Raw genomic sequence first — 21795 nt, forward strand, 5'->3', positions numbered from 1 at the left:
TCAGGAGGAGGATGAGCATCAATGCCTAGTGGGCACCCCACCTGTTTGATAAAGCTAAAGCCAGGTCTGTAGAAGAGCAGCTAGAGGGAGGGGGAGACATGCCGTTTGGAGGACTTTCAGGGCTGAAGGAGAAGGTGCTGAAACCAGGGAAGGAGGAGGTGAAGAACACTGTGGGTGACTCCTTAGGGAACCTGCAAAAGTAAGTGACCAGGCATTATTTTTTTCTTTAGAGCTGTTGAGTGTTGAACACAAGGTAGTAGTTGTTGAGTAAGGTCTAGCTGAAGCATTCCAACTGGGCTGGACTAGCTCAGACCGGTCTAGTTAATTTGGATTTTGTTTTCCAGTCCTTGTGCTGATGCTTTTCAACAGAGTTTTTGACTACATGAGGGTTTTGTGTCTTTTGACCTGCTGCAGCTGTTCATAAGTGGGCTATATTTACTGGTAAGAGTAGGTGGTTGACTAATAGTTTAGTAGGGGTTTGTTAAAGATTTATTTGTCCAACTGAACATTTTAAATAGGTCTGTGTTGTAGTTAAAGCAGTTCATTAAGGTTTTTGACAGGCTGAAGTGCAGGGAGTGGTTTATTGATTATTTAGATCTGAGGTTTTATTTCCTAAAGCTGTTCTGTAAAATTATTGACAATCTGAGAAATTATGGACTTTTAATAGCTATGATTTCTAAGGGTTCTTTTTTCTTCAACTTTAAAGATTAAACTGTTGACTTAACATCTTCCAGGAAGGAGATGAGAAGGTTTAAAATGATTGCTCAGAACATTTGTAATGATTTTTATTATTATTATTATTATTATTACTAATCTGAATCTTTGCTATTTCAAGTGAGTATTTTGATGATGTCGCAGTTTTTAGTTTGTTTGTTTGTTTGTTTTTTGCATTTGCATTTTCATTTTAGATGTTTTTTTTCTAATCAGAGGATACTAAAACATAATTCTTATCTGATACATATTCATAAGAGTATAACATCCTGGAGGGATCCCTGCAGGATTTCAGTCTAAAATATGACAAATTGATAAAAGAGATAAAGTGAATAATTTCCTGTGTCTGGGTGATATTGCAGCAGGGAGGGTTCAGGTGGGTGATGTTTTTTTAAAAAGGTATTGGGCAAAAGAATTAATATTGCTAAATATTTCACCAGGTGATCAGATGTTCAGTTCGTATTGTACCTATTTGAACAGCTTTAATTATTAGTTCTGTGATATTACACATTTTGACTTAGCAAGGATGTTTTATGTCATAACTGTTGTGCAGTGTTATCCAGAATGATAATTTACATTTACTGTTTATAGCTTACTACTGGAATATCCATGGAATATCATATGACATTATATATTTTTTTGGGAATTGTGTGAAGATGCATTCTCTGTGCACTCTTGTTAGGGTTTGTTCATTAAAGAGAAGAATGTATAATTGACTGGGCAGAAAACTGAGATAAAAGTGACTCTATGACTGTGTCTGTATAATGGGTTTGGGGTGGGGGAAGTCATGTCGGCTTTTGATGGAAAGTGTGTTATTGAAACCTACTGAAACATCATTTCCATTAATGAACACTGGACTGATTGTCAGGTCTTTGAAAAGATCTTTTTCTCTAATTTGTGTGTCTATTTCAAAAGTGACTTTAACAGCCATGCGCCTGTTTAGTAGAGCATTTCACCAGAATGCTAAATAATCCAAACACCCAAACAAACAAACTGAAATACTAAAGAATGATAGGAAATACAGACTTAAACTTTGTGTGTCATTTGTCAGTGGTCTACAGCATCTCACAAGAGGAGCCTTTGAGACAACATCAAAGTCTCTCAGTCACTGCAATAAACCCCATGAGCCTGATAGTAAAGCTGCAAGTTCATCCTGTTCACTCACATCGTGAAAGAAAACTGAGAGCTCTGAATCAACATAAAAAGAAATGTCTTTTTGCAGTATTCCTATTTTTCCCTTCTCTTCATTCTCTGAGACACAGGAACTCAGGTGTGCATTTGAGAGCTGACAAGATGAAAGTCTTTGCCATTAGATGGAGGATGAGAGAAGCGATGGAGGTTCTGTAATGGAGCAGGTGTGTGTGTGGGAGGAGGGAGTAAGTTTCAAACACTCTGCTCCATGACCTCTCTGGAACCACCTCTTGAGTCCCTCTCTGATTGCAGTTAGACTATGTCTGTAGGTAACCACAGGACTCCACAAAAACTGTAAAATAAAGCACCAGTTCTTGTCAACCAGGGAATTTAAGATGCCTCAGCTAACTTACACAGTAACTTCACCTACACAGAATCTGATCAAAAGATAGTAGTTTACCTTAGAAAGCATGTTGAATCCAGTGAGCTTGTGCAAGGGCATCACTCGTCAGCCTCCAGAACTTGTTCATATGTATATACTTAGATAGTTTAAGGACCTCATGAATATGCATGTTGTATTTTAGTAGTTATTATACTTGGCCCTGGAGATCTGCTGTTCTGTGAAGTTTTGCTCTGCACCAAGTCCATTGTACTTCTCTTATGGTTCTCCTTGACTAGCTGTTAGATTTGGGTTAAAAGGAAAACCTGCACTAAGGTCCAGAGGAAGTGCTGATGACCACTGGCCTAAATTATGACCCTTCCAACTGTCTCTCTGCAGGAAGATTGATGGCACCAATGTTGATGAAGATCAGATAGAGCTGACAGAGGATGGCCGGCCAGTTGTAGCTCCCCAGCGCAGCCCACCTTTTCTGGACTGTGGCTGCTTTGGTCTACCCAAGCGTTACATCATTGCTATTCTCAGTGGCCTGGGCTTCTGTATCTCCTTTGGTATCCGCTGCAACCTGGGCGTGGCCATCGTGGAAATGGTCAACAACAACACAGTGTACATAAATGGGACTGCAGTCATGCAGGTGAATGGAAAAACATCAAGGACATGTGCCAATTATAAACTTTCTGTTGTAAATGTGCTCCTTGATTGCAAATCTGTATATACTTATGGTCCAAAAACAAAAGGATGTTTATTTTCGTGAAAGATCTGAAGTTCTGTTCTGTGTATTTCAATTTGTTATATATAAATATGTTTAATGGATAAATAGAAATGCTACTTGGGGGAAAAAACATTTCATCACATAAACTTACAGTAAAAGTAAACTTGTTAAGTTACCTTTTGTGAATAACAAGTAGGCTTTTGGGGTTTTTATTTATATATTTTAATGAACAGTAATTATAGTACCATGACCCTGAAATGGATTAAACAGCAAAAAAGATGATGATGGTGATGACGATGATGATGAATTATTATATTTTTGTTTATAGCATTTTTCCCTCATCAGAACAAACACAGTTTCTTTTAAGGATAAACACAGATATTCCTCAGAATGAATTAGCTCTGCCATCGTCATGAAGAAGACACAGTAATTAACCACTGCAGCTGAAGTGATGAAATCAAAGATGATCTCTGTTTTTTTATTTTAAAATAAAATCTCATCAGTGATTCTTCTTGTAGTTAGCTGCTGCAATTTCCTGTGGCTTAAGGCAGGAGGAGGGAAAGCATGAATAAAAAAATGCATCTTACTCTATCTCTCTATAAACGTATAGTAATATAGTACATTAATACCAAAGTCTAAAGTCTTACAAATACATAATCCATGCATTCTATATTGTTCAGTAGATTATCTGGGTTTTGTACCTGAATATATTTCTTAAGACATGTCCTTTATATCCGATTCTCCAGCCTGCTCAGTTTAACTGGGATCCTGAGACGGTTGGATTGATACATGGCTCCTTTTTCTGGGGTTACATTGTCACTCAAATTCCAGGGGGCTTCATTTCCAACAAACTAGCAGCAAACAGGTGAGCTAACATGCCACTAAATACACAGAACCACAGGTCATATAGAGAAAAATAATCACAAAACCATAAAAAAAGTTTTATTGTCTTCACTGACAGAAGGGACAATACAAACTATCCAAAGAAAACATCCATTAAATATTATCCTAGGGCACAATGTCCAGCCGGGGTTCATTAAGTATGAGTCTAGCTTCTTGTTCAGACCTGAAGGGGTTAAAGAAGTGTGGTGTGTTGATGAGAGGTGTGATAAGAGCTCCTGTAATAAAAGCCTCACAGGAAAAGAGGACATGAGGCTGACAGAGTTAATAATGAAAGATCCTGCTGCAGATTTCTCCCTGAAACACCAGCCCCTGGAATATTACAAGTGTCACTTACACAGTTTTGGAAAGAAAAAAAAGAGGGATGAATTAATGGTGATAAACCCCAAGTGAGTGAATCAAAAATGGCTCCCTGCCAATAAATTCAGTGTTGTAGATTTGCTACACAAAGCAGGACCTAATTCACTAAGCAGGATGTATTTCACAAGGCTGTCTAATTCAAATATTTTGTATTCCCCTATACATTTACTGTAATATATTTCCAAAATTTTGTACATATAGATTTAATTTACACTATATTTAAAACACCTGATCATAGCCATTGCCATATTTGTTACTCCACAAAATGTCAATTCTGAACTGTAGGTGTCACTAATTCACCATGAGATGCCACGGGTCTGTTGTGAAAGTTGTAACTCTATTTCAGGTCATTTTATTTTCATGTTTGTCCAGCTATTAAAAAGTATTTTGCCATTTGGTAATAGTCAGTGACAGGAAATATGTTCTATTTCCCACCTTTTTCCTCACCATGTTTCCTCAGGGTATTTGGGGCGGCCATTTTCTTGACGTCAATGTTGAATATGTTCATTCCATCCGCTGCAAGAGTGCACTATGGCTGTGTCATGTTTGTTCGAATTTTGCAGGGGCTTGTGGAGGTCAGTGAATGGGACCTCCCATTGTTTAACTTTACCTTCAAAATATCTTGAAGTTTTATTATTATTATTATTATTATTATTATTATTATTATTATTACTCCTCTGCAGGCTAGAGACCAGCAAGTGGGAGGGGCAAACACAATAAGTAGGGGGATACCAGCAAGTGGGAGTTTATGATTAGGGTTTGGGTTAAGGATAAGTTTAGAGTTAGGTTGTACCTCACTCTTGGAGCTGTACCTCCCACTTGGAGGTGCCTCCGGCCTGCAGAGATACCCTTCTCCATTTAACCGATACTTTTCACTAGAATATGCTTACGAAAGAGCTTTGTCATACAGAGTTATGAGGTTCTTAACTCTGTTCTTCTGAGAGTCCACATTATTTTGTTCCTCTGTAGTAAGGGTAGGGAACTGATGAAGCCACAGCAATAACTGGTCTCTCAGAGTTGTTTGAATAGCCTTCCTCAATCATTCAGTACCAAGCTGTTTACTGATGCTGACTTAGTTTTAGTTATACAACAAACAATGGCTGGCTTCACATATTTTAGAAGGGAATATCACCCTCCCAGTTTTTTTTTATTTATCTGTGGATGACATAGCTTACAAAACTGCAGAAACTAAGTTGCTGCAGCTGAGAATCAACACTATTTATTCATTTATTATTTGCTTGTGGGGCTCTCCCTAGTTTAATTCAATTTTCATCAATCTACTGAAATCAATGGGGAGGGAAAGGCAGAGGGTTGATTAGAGACAGCACTATGTACATTTTTGAGGAGGACAGGAAATCCCCTCCCTCCTCCTTGATTTCAGGACAGTGCTGTAAAAAACTTTGCAACTCTATCTGCCTCCATATTCACACATCAGAGTCGTTTGTAATCAATCAGTTTTTTTTTTACTTTCAATCAAATAAGTGACTGAGTAGTTCTCAGACTGTCAGAATACACCCCAAATTGTGCCAGAATGTAGCCCTCCAACACTAGCCAACTCCAACACTTACAGCTGCTGAGCAAAACTAAACTACGGCTAGTCATTCAGATGTTATTTACAACATGCAGTATTATTGTTACTTGTCAATATTATCACAAACAACATGCTTATAATGTGTTTATGTGCACCAGGGTGTCACATATCCAGCCTGCCATGGAATGTGGAGCAAATGGGCTCCTCCACTGGAAAGAAGCAGACTGGCCACCACCTCTTTTTGTGGTGAGTGTACCTGTTGTTAACTGATTTTACTCATTTACTAATGAATGTTAAATCTATGCATGTAGGCTTTTGCAGCTCAACCAATTGTGTATGAGTAGCTTTATTAAAAGGTTTTCATCTATGTCCTTTCCTGTGTGAGCATTACCTGCAATATAATGTTGTTTTTAATGCTCCTCTATCTGATTCTAACCCAAAGGCTTACACTCTGGCTGGTCATCTGGTCAGTCACCAAAGGCTTACAAATCTGAGTGAATATCAGATGACCAGTCAGAGTGTAAGCCTTTGGTTTAGACATGTGGTCAGTGTCCAGTGCTAAAGCCAGTTGAATGTCTGGGAGAGACTCTTTTGTTTTGCAGATGTCTGTCTACTCATTACACCCCCCCCCCCATAGGCAAATGCATTAAAAATAGGCACCTTTCTCAATAAAATGGTACCATGACAACCCATTCTTCAAACCACTCTTGACATTGCTGCTGAACAGAGATGGTGTGCATGCAGCCTCACCTTCCGCATGTGAAGGAGCTCTGCTCCATTGATACAAATGAAGTGGCACACTCTGCATGTCCCAAAGCGTTCGGACAGATGCCACTCTACTCCAAGCTGAAGTGTTTGTGGTTGTATCTGCTAATGAAAAATATATTAAAAAAACACCTTTTCATTAAAATCAAATTGCCTATATCTGAACAACGGCTGACACAGACCGATATTTCATCACTGAAAGCAGTGGATGATGAATATAAAAAAGGTCAGGGTACAGCATTTCTGGCTTCATGATCAGATGTTGAATGTACACAGGCATTTTCCTCACCTGATATCTGTAGCATATGGTCAGTTAGTTACCATGTACTGACCGTGTACCATCATGTACAATAATTTAGATATGTATTTCAAGCGTCTGTCCATTGGTTTCACCCGCATACTACAGGTACACAGATAGGGTTTAGGCTGAAAATATGCTACTGCATTCCTTTAATGTCCTCAAAGGCTACAAAACCATCCCTGTAACACTTCCTTTAACAGAATTTTCTCTGTAACATTAAGATGAAATACTGGGCTTTGCCATGTCATATAAAAAAAAAATCAGGCATGATTATAACCACTGGGGGCCTGGAAATGATTGTGTGGGACACATAGTGTAATTACAATTGAGATTAATTAATCTCTGTTTTCCCACTTCATGATACACTGATTCTGACTACTCCCACGTGTGTTCTGCTTGGCAGGGTCCTATGCAGGAGCAGTGATTGCCATGCCTCTGGCAGGAGTGTTGGTTCAGTATGTGGGCTGGCCCTCCGTCTTCTACGTCTATGGTGAGATCACCTCTCTGAAGCTCACATTCATTCATTGTCTGAAACCATTTATCCAGTTCAGGGTTGGGGTGGGTCCGGAGCCTACCCAGAATCACTGGACACACACACTCACACAATCACACACACTCACACATTCACACATATGGACACTTTTGAGTTGCCAATCCACATACCAACGTGTGTTTTTTGGACTGTGGAAGGAAACCGGAGCATCAGAAGGAAACCCACGCAGACATGGGGGGAACATGCCACACTCCTCACAGAGTACACTCACAAAGCTCTCTCTCCTGGAGCGGGACTCGAACCCACAACCTCCAGGTCCACTGGAGCTGTGTGAATGCGACACTACCTGCTGCACCACGTGCCGCCCTAAAGCTCACATTAGCAATGTATATTGAACTATACATTGCAATGTATAAATATACCTGTTAATTTGTGAAAATGCCCCTAAATAAGGATTCTTTCGGCATCAGGAAAAAGAAAGAACATTAGGCAAAGTATAAGCCTCCACAACCTAATATAATGTTTTTCAAGAAAGTCTTGGGATGTTGTAAAACTCTGGATGGATATATGGGGAGTGAGCTCTAAGGACACAGAAGTGTGAGAAGCAAAGATTCTTTTATTTTATAATTCAGCAGATACAGTGAGTTCACTCAGAAAACAATAGAATGTCTGTCAAAGCTTTACTATTTTGTTTTCATTCACTTTTATTTTGTTGTTTGGCCCTGCATCTTCAAATCATTCTCTCTCTGGCCTTAGACAGCCTTCTAAGGTGAAAATAAACATATCAGTAGACTTTTAAAAAACACACAGGCGAGGGACATAATAATCCAGCAAATTTACTGTACCTCTGTCTCTCTTCCGCACAACCACACCCCCTGCTGCCACAGAAATTGCTTGCCTTTTCAAGTACTCCCAGCACATCTAATAATTATTTTCTTTGACTGGAAAATTGTCTCACTCACTCACTCCCTCACTCAAGGTTAGGACTTGCATCACAAGGTATGCTATTTATCAAATACTGACTAATCAACAATCATTTATTGCTAATTTGTCTATATATTCTTCTCAGTAACAGCTTTTTTACAGTGACACATTTTTTTCAGACACACAGTGTTAAGAATGTACAGAAGCTTTGATTTTTCACAGATCTGAACTAAAATTCAATCTTAGATCTCTTAACAACAATTGGGGGTTTTTCTGATAGTGACAAATGGCGGTCTTGATTGGTTCTTGAGAGTAACATTTTTGCCTAACTTTAAGTTACTTATAATCATTTTCCAAGTTTTGTCCACTTTCCTCATGCAGGTGTCATATATCTAACACACTAAAAAGGCTTCAAATGACAATGGGACTGATGTCAGGCCTGTTTGTATTTGCTCAGGTGTTTTTGGAATCATATGGTATACTTTCTGGCTCCTACTTGCCTATGAAAGCCCAGCTGAGCATCCTACCATCAGCGAGGAGGAGAGAACCTACATTGAGACCACAATTGGAGAAGGGGCCAACTTACTGAGTGCTACTGAGGTACAGCACCAAGAACTCACTCTCACAATTTACTGTGTACATTCTTTTAAATAGGCACAGACATTTGGTCCACTATCTGGTATCAACCAGAGGCCAGCGGGTTCTTTGTTCTATTAAACAGTTTTTTACACTGTCAGACTTCTCTGGCAGAGTTTCTCTGTCTGAATATTCGCTGTAAAATGGGTTGTATTAAGTAAAGATTAGTTCAATTTTATGTGATACACCAGCAGAATTATCTTAAGTATCTACTAACCGCTATTGCGTGAATGACATGTAATTGTCACTAAAGTTAAGACATTATAAAAGATGCACAATGTGCTTTAGAGTTTGATTAAATCCAGTCTTTACAGAAATTTAAGACTCCATGGAGACAGTTCTTCACCTCTATGCCAGTCTACGCCATCATCGTGGCCAACTTCTGCCGCAGCTGGACCTTTTACCTCCTTCTCATCAGCCAACCAGCCTACTTTGAAGAAGTCTTTGGTTTTCCCATCAGCAAAGTGAGCCCACAATTACCAAAGAACCTCATCATTCACTAGCTGTTGTGTCTTATGTATGATACATTTATATGCACTGCATTTAGGAGCCATGTTCACAAGGATTTTAACATTTTATGTGCCATCTCTTAGGTGGGCATCCTGTCAGCTGTGCCCCACATGGTGATGACCATTGTGGTGCCGATTGGAGGTCAGCTGGCTGACTTCTTGAGGAGCCGTAAAATACTCTCAACAACCACTGTACGCAAGATCATGAACTGTGGAGGTTTGTCCAGAACATTAACACAGAGTTAGTGCAAAGGATTTTTTCAGAGACATACTGATAATAAAAACTGACCTTTCTGTCTGTGTGGTCTAAGGTTTTGGAATGGAGGCCACATTACTACTGGTGGTGGGGTTCTCCCACACTCGTGGAGTAGCCATTTCATTTCTGGTCCTGGCAGTGGGTTTCAGCGGCTTTGCCATATCGGGTCAGAGCAACACGTGGCCACTGTGAATTATCAGAAAATACTAACTGTGTCTGTGTTGTGGTTTATTCCTGTCCTCCCTAAAGCTTGTTAATGCAATCCCAGGTTTCAATGTGAATCACCTGGACATTGCTCCTCGCTATGCCAGTATATTGATGGGCATCTCTAATGGTGTGGGTACTCTGTCAGGTATGGTGTGTCCTCTCATCGTGGGAGCACTGACCAAACATAAAGTGAGTGCTGATATTTATCTTCATTTTCAAGACTCAAGTATTGTAATACAGTTCTACAGAAAGGGTCCGTATCCTGCATTAATTTTTCTCTTTATAATTGTATTAATTTATAATGTTTATTAGTTTTATCCATAGCATCGTAATGATGTCAAACCAGGATAACTTAAATATGGCTAATTTTGTAGCTTTTTCCCATATAAGGGATGTTAGTACTGGAAACTATAATTGCATTTGCATAATACATGAAATTCCCTCCTGTATATTGTTTTTCATTTATGTGAGCACTTTAAAATGAATGTCTAGGAAAGCGTTGTTTTTTGTTCCTCTTTTAATATGATATTACACCTACGTTTAGGTCCTGAAAAACTTACGTTTATCATTTACATTATCTTATCCAGACACGCCTGGAGTGGCAGAACGTCTTTTTGATTGCCTCCATGGTTCATTACTGTGGGGTGATCTTTTACGCCATCTTTGCATCCGGTGAGAAGCAGGACTGGGCAGATCCTGAGAGCACCAGCGATGAGAAGTGTGGCATCATTGGGGAGGATGAACTGGCACAGGAGATGGAGCCCAGCTGTGACAGTGCACTCGCCACCAACAAGAAAAAGACCTACGGAACCACTACAGACAACTCATCTGGCCGCAAAAGGGGCTGGAAAAAGAATAGAGGGGTGACCATGCAAGAGGACGATGAGATTGAATCGCACCACTATGAAAATGGGGACTACCAGGAGCATTATCAATGACACTTGATGCATTCCTCGTGAGCCCAGGACTACCCTCAGCTCCCTGGTGTGCTTCTGAGATGATGTGCATTTGAGGTTTTGAACTGTTGAATTAAATTCTCCAATACAACACCAACCCAAGAGACACCAACCGCATGACTGCAATATATCAAGAGTTTTTTTCCATAGAAATATAATTTGACTGTCCTCAACTTAACATCCTCTCTCCCAGATATTACGGCTCTTATGTAAAAAAGTTGATTAGGTTAAAACTGCTTGTGGGACATCAGTGTCTGTTGCTGTGTGAAGGACTTTATTTTGAGATGATGGAAGCTTAAAATTTTAGCAAATGCCCAGAGCATTCCTTCAGAAACTGAAAAGAAATGTAAAAAAAGGAAAGCTTTATAATGTAACACTGATTCAGATCAGAAACAGCACAGTTTATAAGTGTAATCATTTGCAGGTAATGCAGTAAGTTATGCATCATGTATTTTTATTATTTCTGTGCAGTTTTTTATGCCTATTGTTGTAAGCTATGCAATAAAAGGCAAATATGGAATGTGTTAAAGGATCTGAAATATTTTAGGGCCATGGTTAATGTGCAAGGAGTTAAGCAACATCAACTGACCTTCAAACCTGGCAAAAGAATGAAATCACTTGCATTATTTCCTCCACCATCAAATCTTGGACTTTGTTATGGTTTCGTATTTTGTGAACTGGGATGTTATTTCACCGGCTGGACAAGGAACAGGGAACAAGGAATACTGATTCCACAGGAATAATTAAAGGTGGACATTTTAGGTTTCGCATCAGAATTATATCCCGGAAATATACATCAGCAGCACTTTCTTTGTCCAAAACCAGCAATGTGCCTCTTTTTTTTTTTAAACACAGCTTCAATCTAAGTAAGTCAAAAATATATATTGATTAAATGGATGTAAAGTAATTTATTTCTGTTATAGCTATGTTGTAGGTATGAATGTGTGTATTAAAGTTTCATTTAAAAAGAATAAATGTTTTCAAATGCTATTTTACTCACTGTTTAAAGTTTTAAGCCCTTATGTCTAGTTAAGTATATATGTGTAACTTCACTGTAGATTACACATAATTTGTTTTTGTAGTTGCTGCTTCAATCTTGAATGAATATGTCAGAGACTCATCTTAATCGGTGTACTTTGATTACACGTGTTGTCTTTTTGGCCAAAATTCCTAGAGTATTACAGTGTGGCTATCACTGACCATGGTACTGTTTAGAGAAGGTCTATTTGTGCTATTAGTCTCTTTAACACTATTAATGAGTTGAGTGTGGAAAGAGTGATGCTGGAGTAACTGGAGTTTCTATCTCTCAAGCTGTTCATGTTATCATGTTGTTCTGCTGAGAATGGCTGTGGCTTGTTTATGCAGACTTCCTCAAATTGGCTCACTCACTCATTGTTAAGAAATGAAAAATCTCTGCTGGTTTCTGTCACGTAGAAGTAAACACCCTTCACTTTATCAGTTGTCACACTACACTGAACATTAACAGCAGGAACTAGAGTTCCTATGTTTTAAAAATTTCACCTTTTTAATTTTTTGATTAAACTATTAAAAAGTGAATGACGCTTTTTTTTTTACTGCAAAACATATCAGTTTGTTGAGCCACTGATCAGCTCATTTATGTGAATTATAGTATATTGGGCATCCTCAAGCTCACATAATTTATCTGACAGTGTATCTCCTACAATTGTCCAATGGCATTGCATTAGCGAGAGTACAGGTAAATGCAGTGGCAGGTTGAATTTCTCCATGAGAAAACTTGTGCTAGTCCTCATCCTCTCAGTTGGAAGTTTTATGATAGCTAGAGAGACCAAACTGTGTAGAACTGGCACAATCACAGTAGGAAATGTCCTAAATTGTTTGGTCACTGAGGCCAGACAAAGCCTGGTGGCATTATCTGCTTTGGAGTGTTAACTGGTCTGCTTTAGATAAACCTGGATTAAGTTCAAGGTCATGGACCCTGTTATAGTTGTTGGTAGATTTTTATTGTAGTCTTGACAACTTGTGTTTGGGGACTGTGATGACAGGTTACTCTCAGTTTAGAGTTGTTTGATTGCCTTATCTTGTCATCAGCTTTTTTACTATTTGGTGTGGTTCTAAAGCCTTTTTAATTTTTAATGTGAGATCAAACTTTAAATGAAGTGTTATATTACAGACTAATTAAGCTGTGTAGGGAACATACTACAAAAGCCTGTCAATGTTTAACACACAAAGAACAAATTGTTGAAGGAACAGCTTTTGTCTTTGACATTTTGACTTTTTTTGGTAGCTTGGCTTTGATTAGTTAACACAGCATCAGGCAATTTATAGTTACTTTGTGCCATGTGAGAAAGACAGGGCCCATCTCTTACACAGTGTCCCATTTTTGGTAAGTGAAATTCATTACAACACTATTACAGTACTCTTTAGCTATGGATGTGTCCTTCTCCCAAGGCCACCCACTGACCCATCACCCTTGCCCCTAAATTGGAGCGCCATAAACAGCACACAGCCAATGGCAAAGGTTTTGTTTATTTCAGAATACTCTGTGTTGACTCAGAATGGAGCACTCTGGATGGAGCAACAGTCAGTAAATGATTAAGTGTTTGTTTTTAGACCACTTTGCAGTTATAACAACACTGGCCTTCATCACAGTTTGTGTCTCTTTCCATTAGAGAAAGGTATAACTATATATATATATATATATATATATATATATATATATGAGGTCAGAAAATCAGTAGGTTTTAGTTAGTTGTTGTGGGTGGAGCTATAGCTAAAGTATAGATAATGTGAGGCCCTCAGATTTTGGGTTGGTGTCCTGAGATGAATTGGTCTCTGATGCAAGATCACTGGTGGTACTGTAATAATGGTAAACTAGAAAATTAATTGTAAAATGCTGCACAGTACAATATTGTGATAGGCATTATTGTTTAGCTAAGCTGCTAATATTTTACAACAATATTTTTATAGGATGGAACATTGCACAGCAGTAACTACATTTGTTCCCTATGACCCACTGAAGTCATTAAAACATAAGAGACATAACTGAAAAATTGTTGTTTTCAGCACTCTTCATGACAGGTAAAAAACTAGCATGTAACAGTTAGCATGAATGTTAATGTATGAGTGTGCGTGTATGTGCCTTAATGTGAAGCATGTGTTTGGGAGTATCATTTCTGGGCTGATATCTGTGCAGTAGGGAGGTTACAGTACTGCTGTATCTCTACAGCTGTCAGCCAAAGTTTAGACGCTGGGAAAGTGGCTAGGGGGAGGACTATTAGTCTTTGTGGAGAGAGAGAGAGCGAGAGAGAGAGAGAGAGAGAGAGAGAGAGAGTTTAATTAATAACCACTGTCCCCTTTCCCTATGACCCCATCCACTCACAGTCTTGCCTAGACTTCTCACAGAAGAATTGATATGTCTATACCCAAACACTGATGATTTCAAATATCCAGCTCCACAGTGCCATAGGTTGTGCAAAACAGTTTGAAGAGATCAACCACCAGAGTCGAAAGTAGGTAAGAATATAGCTTTTGAAGATTTTTAACACCAATGTATCAAAAAGTCAACCACAGTATAATAAAGGGGTCTGGATTGAAATGGCAGTATATACTGGGAATAATGTTGTAAACCTGTGGGAAATTAACAGGCTTGACAAGTGAGTTTGTGCTTTTGAATTACGAGGGAATTTCTCATATGTTGCTGTGATGAGAAATGTGACTGTGACTGCAGTTTGGGGCCTGGGGCCAGAGCAAATGACGATGCTGCCGACGTGGGATTTGCCACGTTTTAGGAATATTCGGGAAGTAACACTGTTCATTGGACATATGTGGAGATGTTGTAGCTTAAATGTCTTTATTTAAGACCTGATAAGCAATTCAATCATTCAGAATAATACAAAAAGATGTAAATAAACTTCAGAAGACATGAATTGTTAGCATTTCTATGTTAAATGTAGTATAAAGTGGCAGTTTTTAAAAACCCTTAATTGACAGTTTGCCTTGTTTAGAAATCATTTATAAAAATATATAAAGATGATTACATTAAATGAGGAGATTAGCCAGTGTAACCGCGGGTATCTAAATATGTTTTACAATAATTTCTCCAAAAACATTTTCGTATAATGTTTATAGTGATTAATATAGTGTAATTAATATATTTATGAGAGGTAAAAATTGTCAAAGAAAGTTGGATGATTTGCTGGCCAAAAACATTTGTATTTTCAGTAAAATGTATTTACTTTATGTAAAAAAATTATAACTATAAAATATAATAAAATAAAAAATCATTGTATTCAAACATTCCTCTAAATTGACTTAGTGTGTTTCTGGTCACTGCTAACATATTCCTTTTATAAACATTGTTTATATAAACCTAATGTCACCATGCACAATGCTAAACATCAGGTATAAAACCCCCCAACACTGGGCTGCAGAGCAATGTATCTTCATTATTTGGTATGAAGGAGTTCTACTAGAGTGAGTTGGAGTGATTTAGTTGAACTCATTTATTCTCTTGTGGTTAACAGCAATGTTGCTATAGACTAAACCTTTTACAAAAGTATACACTCTTAAAAATAAGGTGCTAGAAACGTTTATTTGAACAATGCCAATCAGCTTTGTTTTAAAATCGTTTATGACACATAGAACAAGACATCTGAGCATTGCTTGGTCATGCAGCGTAATGACAGTAAAGGAGGGGACTCCGTTATGATCTTCACTGTTGATAGGGCTTCTAGTTATGCAGTTTCTAACTCTATCTAAAGGAAAGGTCACTTATATTGAGTATGATTTACATCCTTCAGATGGGTGCAGTCTAGCTATCAATACAAGGCAAAAGGGTATTTTTAGCACCTCAAGACTTTCATTGACTGAGCTTGTATTTCTTTTATGAGACTTTAAGCCACTAAAGACCAGTTCTATGAACTCAAGCAAAAATATTCATTACACATCACCACGTTCCATTACATCCTGAAGGTGTCTTTTTCTAAGACACAAAAAACATGAAGAAACAATTAACAGATGCACATATAACATGCCATCCAGTATTTTTCTATTTGCATTATGCATTAATTGCTTCAACAGAAGTCTCCTTGATCACAATGTATTATTGTGTATTGCAAAATATCTCAGGCATGACATGCTCTGCATATCCAGAGGTTTGTAGACTCCTGCTCATCTTCTAAAATTGATGTAAATTGTCTCCCTGCTGCACTACCAGCCTCTACTAATATCAAATGGTTTTATGGAACATTGCTGTGAAGATTTATCTGAATTCAGCCCAAAGAGTATTCGCTAAGTCAGGTATAGATATTTGATGACTAGTTCTCAATGACTCCAACCCATCGCAAGGGTATAGGAGGTTCCACTGCTCCAGAGTCCAGCAATGGAGGGCTTTATGCCCCTCTGGATGAGAGTTGGCATTGGATGTGTTGCTCCAAACAGTCATATTCTATTTTGAATGCATTTGTATGCATTACATGTATAACTAGCTATAGAAATGTGAAATTACTGTCTCTAAATAATTTGGATTAATGTTATTCATTTTTCTTTTTTTTCAGGAGTGATTCCATCCCTTTAATTCTGCAGAGAAGAATCAGCTGTAATTTGAACTGGACCCTGGGGACAACTCATAATTGCCTGAATGAATGAGTGGGTGGGCCCTGATGTCAACGTGGTGGGACCTTTACAGATCCCACCCAGCGATGGGTTCCCCATGCCAGAGAGTTCCCACTTCTTCGGTAAGGGTTGATTTGACTGAAACAAAGCAATCTCAGCGATCCAGAAAAAAATATTTCTTAATTGTGAATATGATTGAGATTAATCGGCCAACTGCCTTTTAATAAAATACCAGCATACTATAGCTATATATATATATATATATATATAAATAACAGACTATACATGTCTATAATCTCGACAAAAACACATATCTCCAAAACAGCAGTTTTTTGGTAATAGAAAGACAAAGCCTTCTTACCTTCCAATGGATGTATATCGTACATGTACATCATATGTAATGCAATTGATTACACATATATTTGGTTCAGATTGCTTCATCCTAACAGGATTTACAACACAATATTTGGGTCCTCTTTTGAATGACTCTATTTATATTTTACTCCAAGTAATGTTGGTGCATTTCTAATGGTTCATTCATCATAAAATGTTCACACTGTGTGAAGAACCGGTGTTGTGTTAAAGTGATGTACACAAGAATCCACAAGAATGAAGGTACAGGTTTTCTTTGGATAGTGATGATATACAGCAATCCATAACTTCATAAAGGTGGGAAAGTCAAAAGCAGCAAAGTGAAAAAAAATAAACAGGAATTCCCCCTAAAAAGTAATCATCAGAGTTACATATTTTGAAGTTATTCCAAAGAAAATATCCTAAGGCTTTAAAAATTGCTTAGATGTAAATCTAAAACGTTGCCTTTGTTCAGTACATGTGGATTAATGAATATGCCATCAGTCTCCACCTCTACCTCTACCTAACCCTCCACTACTAGCCTGCAGCTAAAATGGCCAACCACCTAGGTTAACAGAATTGGCTCCTTAGGTTAAAAATGTAAGACAATGTGTCTCTCTAAATCCAACTTTTTTTAAACAACTGCAGCTTCAAAGCTGAAACGCTCAGGCATTGAACTGATTTTTTATTTTGCTGATGATATGTCTTTCAGCAATGTGTGGTGCAGCAGGTAGTGTCGCAGTCACACAGCTCCAGGGACCTGGAGGTTGTGGGTTCAAGTCCTGCTCCGGGTGACTGTCTGTGAGGAGTTGGTGTGTTCCCCCTGTGTCCGCATGGGTTTCCTCCGGGCCCTCCGGTTTCCTCCCACTGTTCAAAAACACACGTTGGTAGGTAAATTGGTGGCTCAAAAGTGTCTGTAGGTGTGAGTGTGTGTGTGTCGCCCTGTGAAGGACTGGCGCCCCTCCAGGGTGTGTTCCTGCCCTGCGCCCAGTGATTCCGGGCAGGTTCCAGACCCACCGTGACCATGAACTGGATAAGTGGTTACGGACAATGAATGAATTAATGAATGAATGAAGCCTTTCAGTGTATAAACAATACCACATGGACATGTTAGCAAGATAAAACATGTGATTTTCATTGAGGTGGCCTTTAAAATAATGCTTAAAGTAAAATTCACCATCAGATAAGCATTTAGACAAAGGACAAATCAAGCTCTAATCCTGCTTCTGAAATTAACAATTCACAAATCTCTATCAAATATTTGACTGAACTATTATATAACCAATCAACACTATGGGTCTGAAATAATGTGTAGCTGTCAAGACGTCTTTACTGAGAAAATAAATAACATCAACAAAAAACTTAATTAAACAAAGAATTTTGCACTATGTGGAATATGAGAATCAGAAAAACAACTTTAAAAGGAACACTTTTTTAAATTAAATGATTTTTATTACAGCACAGTACTGAAATCAATCAAGAGGGGAAGGGAGAGGAGCGATTTCCTACCCTCCTCCAGAAGTTACATAGCACAGTTTCTGCAGTGCTAAGACCCAGTATAGCAACAACAGAGGCTCTTTTCTACTTATTATATCTCAGTGGAGTGTCACAGTGATTTTGTAGCTTATGGTTAAAATTTTATTTAGTCTTACTTTAAGACAGAATTTTGACAGGAGAAACATTATTGTAAATGTATTTGCAAAACTGAAAGCAACCTGAAATAAATGGTAGTTGTAACAGAGAGAGGATTTAATATGATATTGGCTCTGTGTGTGTTCGGCAAGGTTTTGTCACTCCACACATTTTTCATGTGCAGCCACCTGGGAGGTTTGAATTATGTAAATACAAATCACAATTGTTTAATGAACATTCTCTAACATTTGTTATGTGATCTATATTATTCTCATATATTTGAAACTGAATTCAGAGCCACTGAGCCTATACACTTGGGTAACTATTTTTTTTAGTCAAAGAGGGTCATTAGTGGAAGAGTGGATGAACATATTATCCCCTTTTAGCGGTCAGCAGGTTTATCAACCTGTTCTATGTCTGGATGGCATACATGAAAGTGACTTTGCTCATTACGAACCAGCTACCTGTAATAGAGACATAGAAATGTGACTGTCAGGTTAATAAACAACCGCAGCAACCTTTGTTCCCCTTGGCACACTTGAGGCAAGATTTAAGGCATCACAGAGTGACTGGGTTCTACAAAAAGACAGAAGCTTTGCAACAGGGAGAAACAGGAATTTACGTGGATGATCTAAAAGAATGATGGTAGATGGTCAGTGTTTGGACCAGAGGCACATTACCTGTACTTATACTGGGTTCTGCTGAAATGTCCATGGGGCAGGAGAAGACTTCAGGTCAGTATCTTGAATAGAAATGGAAGGAATAAATTGAATTCTGACTGATGTATTTGGCAACTTGGTCTTTTAATTGACAGATCTGGTACCTTGGTTACTGATCAGTGAGGGAGAGTGTTTTATTCTGTGGATTCTGTTTACTGTGTATGTGTGTTATATATTTGTATTAAAACATTCACATCAATATGAGTTGCACTTGCTGTTTGGGGCCAGATGACAAAAACAAAACATAACGTTCACTCTTTGAGCCTTGGAGTAATATCCTGTTATTATATGCTGAATATGTAAGTGCGAAGAATGTCCTTGCTGTACTTGGAAGTATCAGCTCAAAGTGTGTGTGGGTTAATAATTTCTGACTTTATTTGAGGGTGTGGTGGACTCCTGTTTCAGGTGCAGCAAAATGTAACTTAGTATAAATTATTCTCAGACAAACAGCCCTGAGCTTGATATAGCACAGGTACACTGACACATTAATTTTGGCTCCGCCAGTGCACTAGGCTTAAAATCAAATGTTATAATGGTTTGTGTGTAATCTTTGTTAATTGTCATGTTCTTGCCATTACGGTAGCAGTATAATTCTGCCAAAGAGGGGGTAGTTACATAGTCTTGATTCTCTAATGTGATCGTGGCAGCATTTCTCCAGGAACCCTGCTGTGATCCACTCATACCAGTGCAACACAAACATGCTACCACCTCGTTAGTGTTACTGCAGTACTGACAACGATACACCACTGAAATAATACCTGGTCTGTAGTGGTACTGTGAGGGTCCTGACCATTGAAGAACATTGAAGTGGTAACAAAGTATGCAGAGCAACAAATAGACTATCCTCTGTAATTATAGAATCACAAAATGTACATATATGGTCAGTGGAGCTGATAAAATGGACAAATTTTAATGTAAAATTTGAAGTATTCTTCATACTTGCATATTTATTGAAGTGACACTTTGAAGAATCATTTGCTGAAAGTTTCTTTAAGGAAACAGAAATCGCTTTTCAATGGCGTACCTTTGTTGGCAGCTGTATATTACAGAGCGCATGGTGGGTTGTGGCTATTAGCCTGGCAGGTAATAGTATTACTGTTTGTTGTAGTTTCTCTAATAGCTGCTTTGGTATTGAGCCCATTAACTCCCTGTGTGCCCAACATTGGGTTAACTTGAGCTTCCTAACTCCATGACACATGTAAACTGACTGCCTTGTCACACTGATGCTGTCTCCTCTCCTTCCCTTTCAGACATTCTGGCAGAGCACAGCAGCCCTCTTCTTCAGGACCAGGAGGTTCTGCCTTTCACCAGCTATCCCAGTATGCAGTACTCTAGCGTGGAGCCATCCATGTCTTCCCCATCATACTACTCCAGCCACAACTACTACCCACAGTACAGCCCGGAGGAGTGGTACACTCCATCATCTATGCTGGAGCTGAGGAAGAGTCCACTGGAGGGAGGCTTCGAAACTGTAATGGAAGAACCCTCCCCTATTGTCCCCACAGTGTTTAAGAGACCCAGACACACCGCCCACTCAGGAAGGGTCAAAAGGGAGGAACTGTGTGTGGTGTGTGGGGACAAAGCCTCAGGATATCACTACAATGCTCTCACATGTGAGGGGTGTAAAGGTGAAAACCACAGGGCTTTTGTGTTCTAAAAGCTGGAATCAGTATTTTTATATAAAAGAAAACAGAAAGACTCAAGGTCTAATATGATTTATATTGTTTATTTCAAATTATCAATACAGGTGCAGACATTTTTGCATTTTAAGGGGTTTACAAAACCTTTGGTAAATTCGGAAGATTGACAAAGAATGTTGTAACTCACCCACTTCGTCGCATATACTCATTCAGTCACATACGTACTCACCTATATATTATCTCACTCTCACATATCTCACACTCACATACATAATTATTGAGTACATAGTGGTATATGCACACAAAAACACTCAAACTAACTCACTCAAACATACTTATTCATTCACTCACTCAAGGATGGGAATTGAACCACAAATTGTGAAACCGCTCACATTCTTACTTTTAGGGACAGATCCAAAAGTGGGTGCTATTGTGTTCCTCATCCGTGTCACTTTGTGTCCTTGATTTTCAAAAGAAAAAAAAAACAGAATCATTGGGCGCAAGGCAGGAAGACACCCTGAAGGAGGCACCAGTCCTTCACAGGGCAAGACACACACTCACACCTAGGGAGTCACCAATCCACCTACCAACGTGTGTTTTTAGACCGTGGGAAGAAACCGGAGCTCCCGGAGGAAAACCACGCGGACTCAGGGAGAACACACCAAACTCCTCACAGACAGGACTCGAACCCACAACCTCCAGGTCCCTGTAGTTATGTGACTTCGCCACTGTGCCGCCCTGCAGTCATTCATTATCTGTAACCACTTATCCAATTCAGGGTCGCGGTGGGTCCAGAGACTACCTGAAATCATTGGGCGCAAGGCGGGAATACACCCTGGAGGGGGCACCAGTCCTTCACAGGGCAACAGAGACACACACACACACACACTCACACCTACGGACACTTTTGAGTCACCAATCCACCTATCAACGTGTGTTTTTGGACTGTGGGAGGAAATGCGGAGCACCCGGAGGAACATTTAAATACAGTGTATATTAAAATAAAAGCTATTATTGCATGTGCATAAACAAAAATATTTACCAAACTGGATCTCTAGGAAATCACATG

General features: G+C 38.8%; 2 protein-coding genes across 5 annotated transcripts in view; both read left to right on the forward strand.

Moving 5' to 3' along the window:
* The first annotated feature begins 98 nt into the window (after positions 1-98).
* On the forward strand, positions 99-10936 carry slc17a8 (solute carrier family 17 member 8). Of its 3 annotated transcripts, none has more exons than XM_066685356.1 (12): positions 99-199; positions 2621-2873; positions 3698-3816; positions 4672-4786; positions 5901-5988; positions 7212-7298; positions 8683-8825; positions 9167-9325; positions 9455-9587; positions 9682-9792; positions 9895-10022; positions 10421-10936. In XM_066685356.1, exons 1-12 carry the CDS (start codon positions 99-101, stop codon positions 10769-10771), a joined length of 1788 nt encoding a protein of 595 aa, XP_066541453.1. In that variant the 3' UTR covers positions 10772-10936. The 3 variants fall into 3 exon arrangements, with proteins under 3 accessions (XP_066541453.1, XP_066541452.1, XP_066541454.1); XM_066685355.1 differs by having other exon boundaries at positions 9176-9325; XM_066685357.1 differs by lacking the exon at positions 9167-9325.
* Positions 10937-14163: 3227 nt separating this feature from the next.
* The window catches only part of nr1h4 (nuclear receptor subfamily 1, group H, member 4), a 28981-nt gene continuing 21349 nt past the window's right edge, over positions 14164-21795 (forward strand). The window contains exons 1-3 of one of the 2 annotated variants that reach the window (XM_066685268.1): positions 14164-14280; positions 16327-16506; positions 20337-20714. In XM_066685268.1, the coding sequence (XP_066541365.1) occupies positions 16410-16506; positions 20337-20714 (475 nt within the window). In that variant the 5' untranslated portion in view covers positions 14164-14280; positions 16327-16409. Of the gene's footprint in view, positions 14285-16326; positions 16507-20336; positions 20715-21795 lie in introns of both variants that reach the window. The other variant, XM_066685269.1, reaches the window with a different exon arrangement.

This window comes from Hoplias malabaricus, chromosome 11 (assembly GCF_029633855.1).
Source record: "Hoplias malabaricus isolate fHopMal1 chromosome 11, fHopMal1.hap1, whole genome shotgun sequence".
Classification (NCBI taxonomy): Eukaryota; Metazoa; Chordata; class Actinopteri; order Characiformes; family Erythrinidae; genus Hoplias; species Hoplias malabaricus.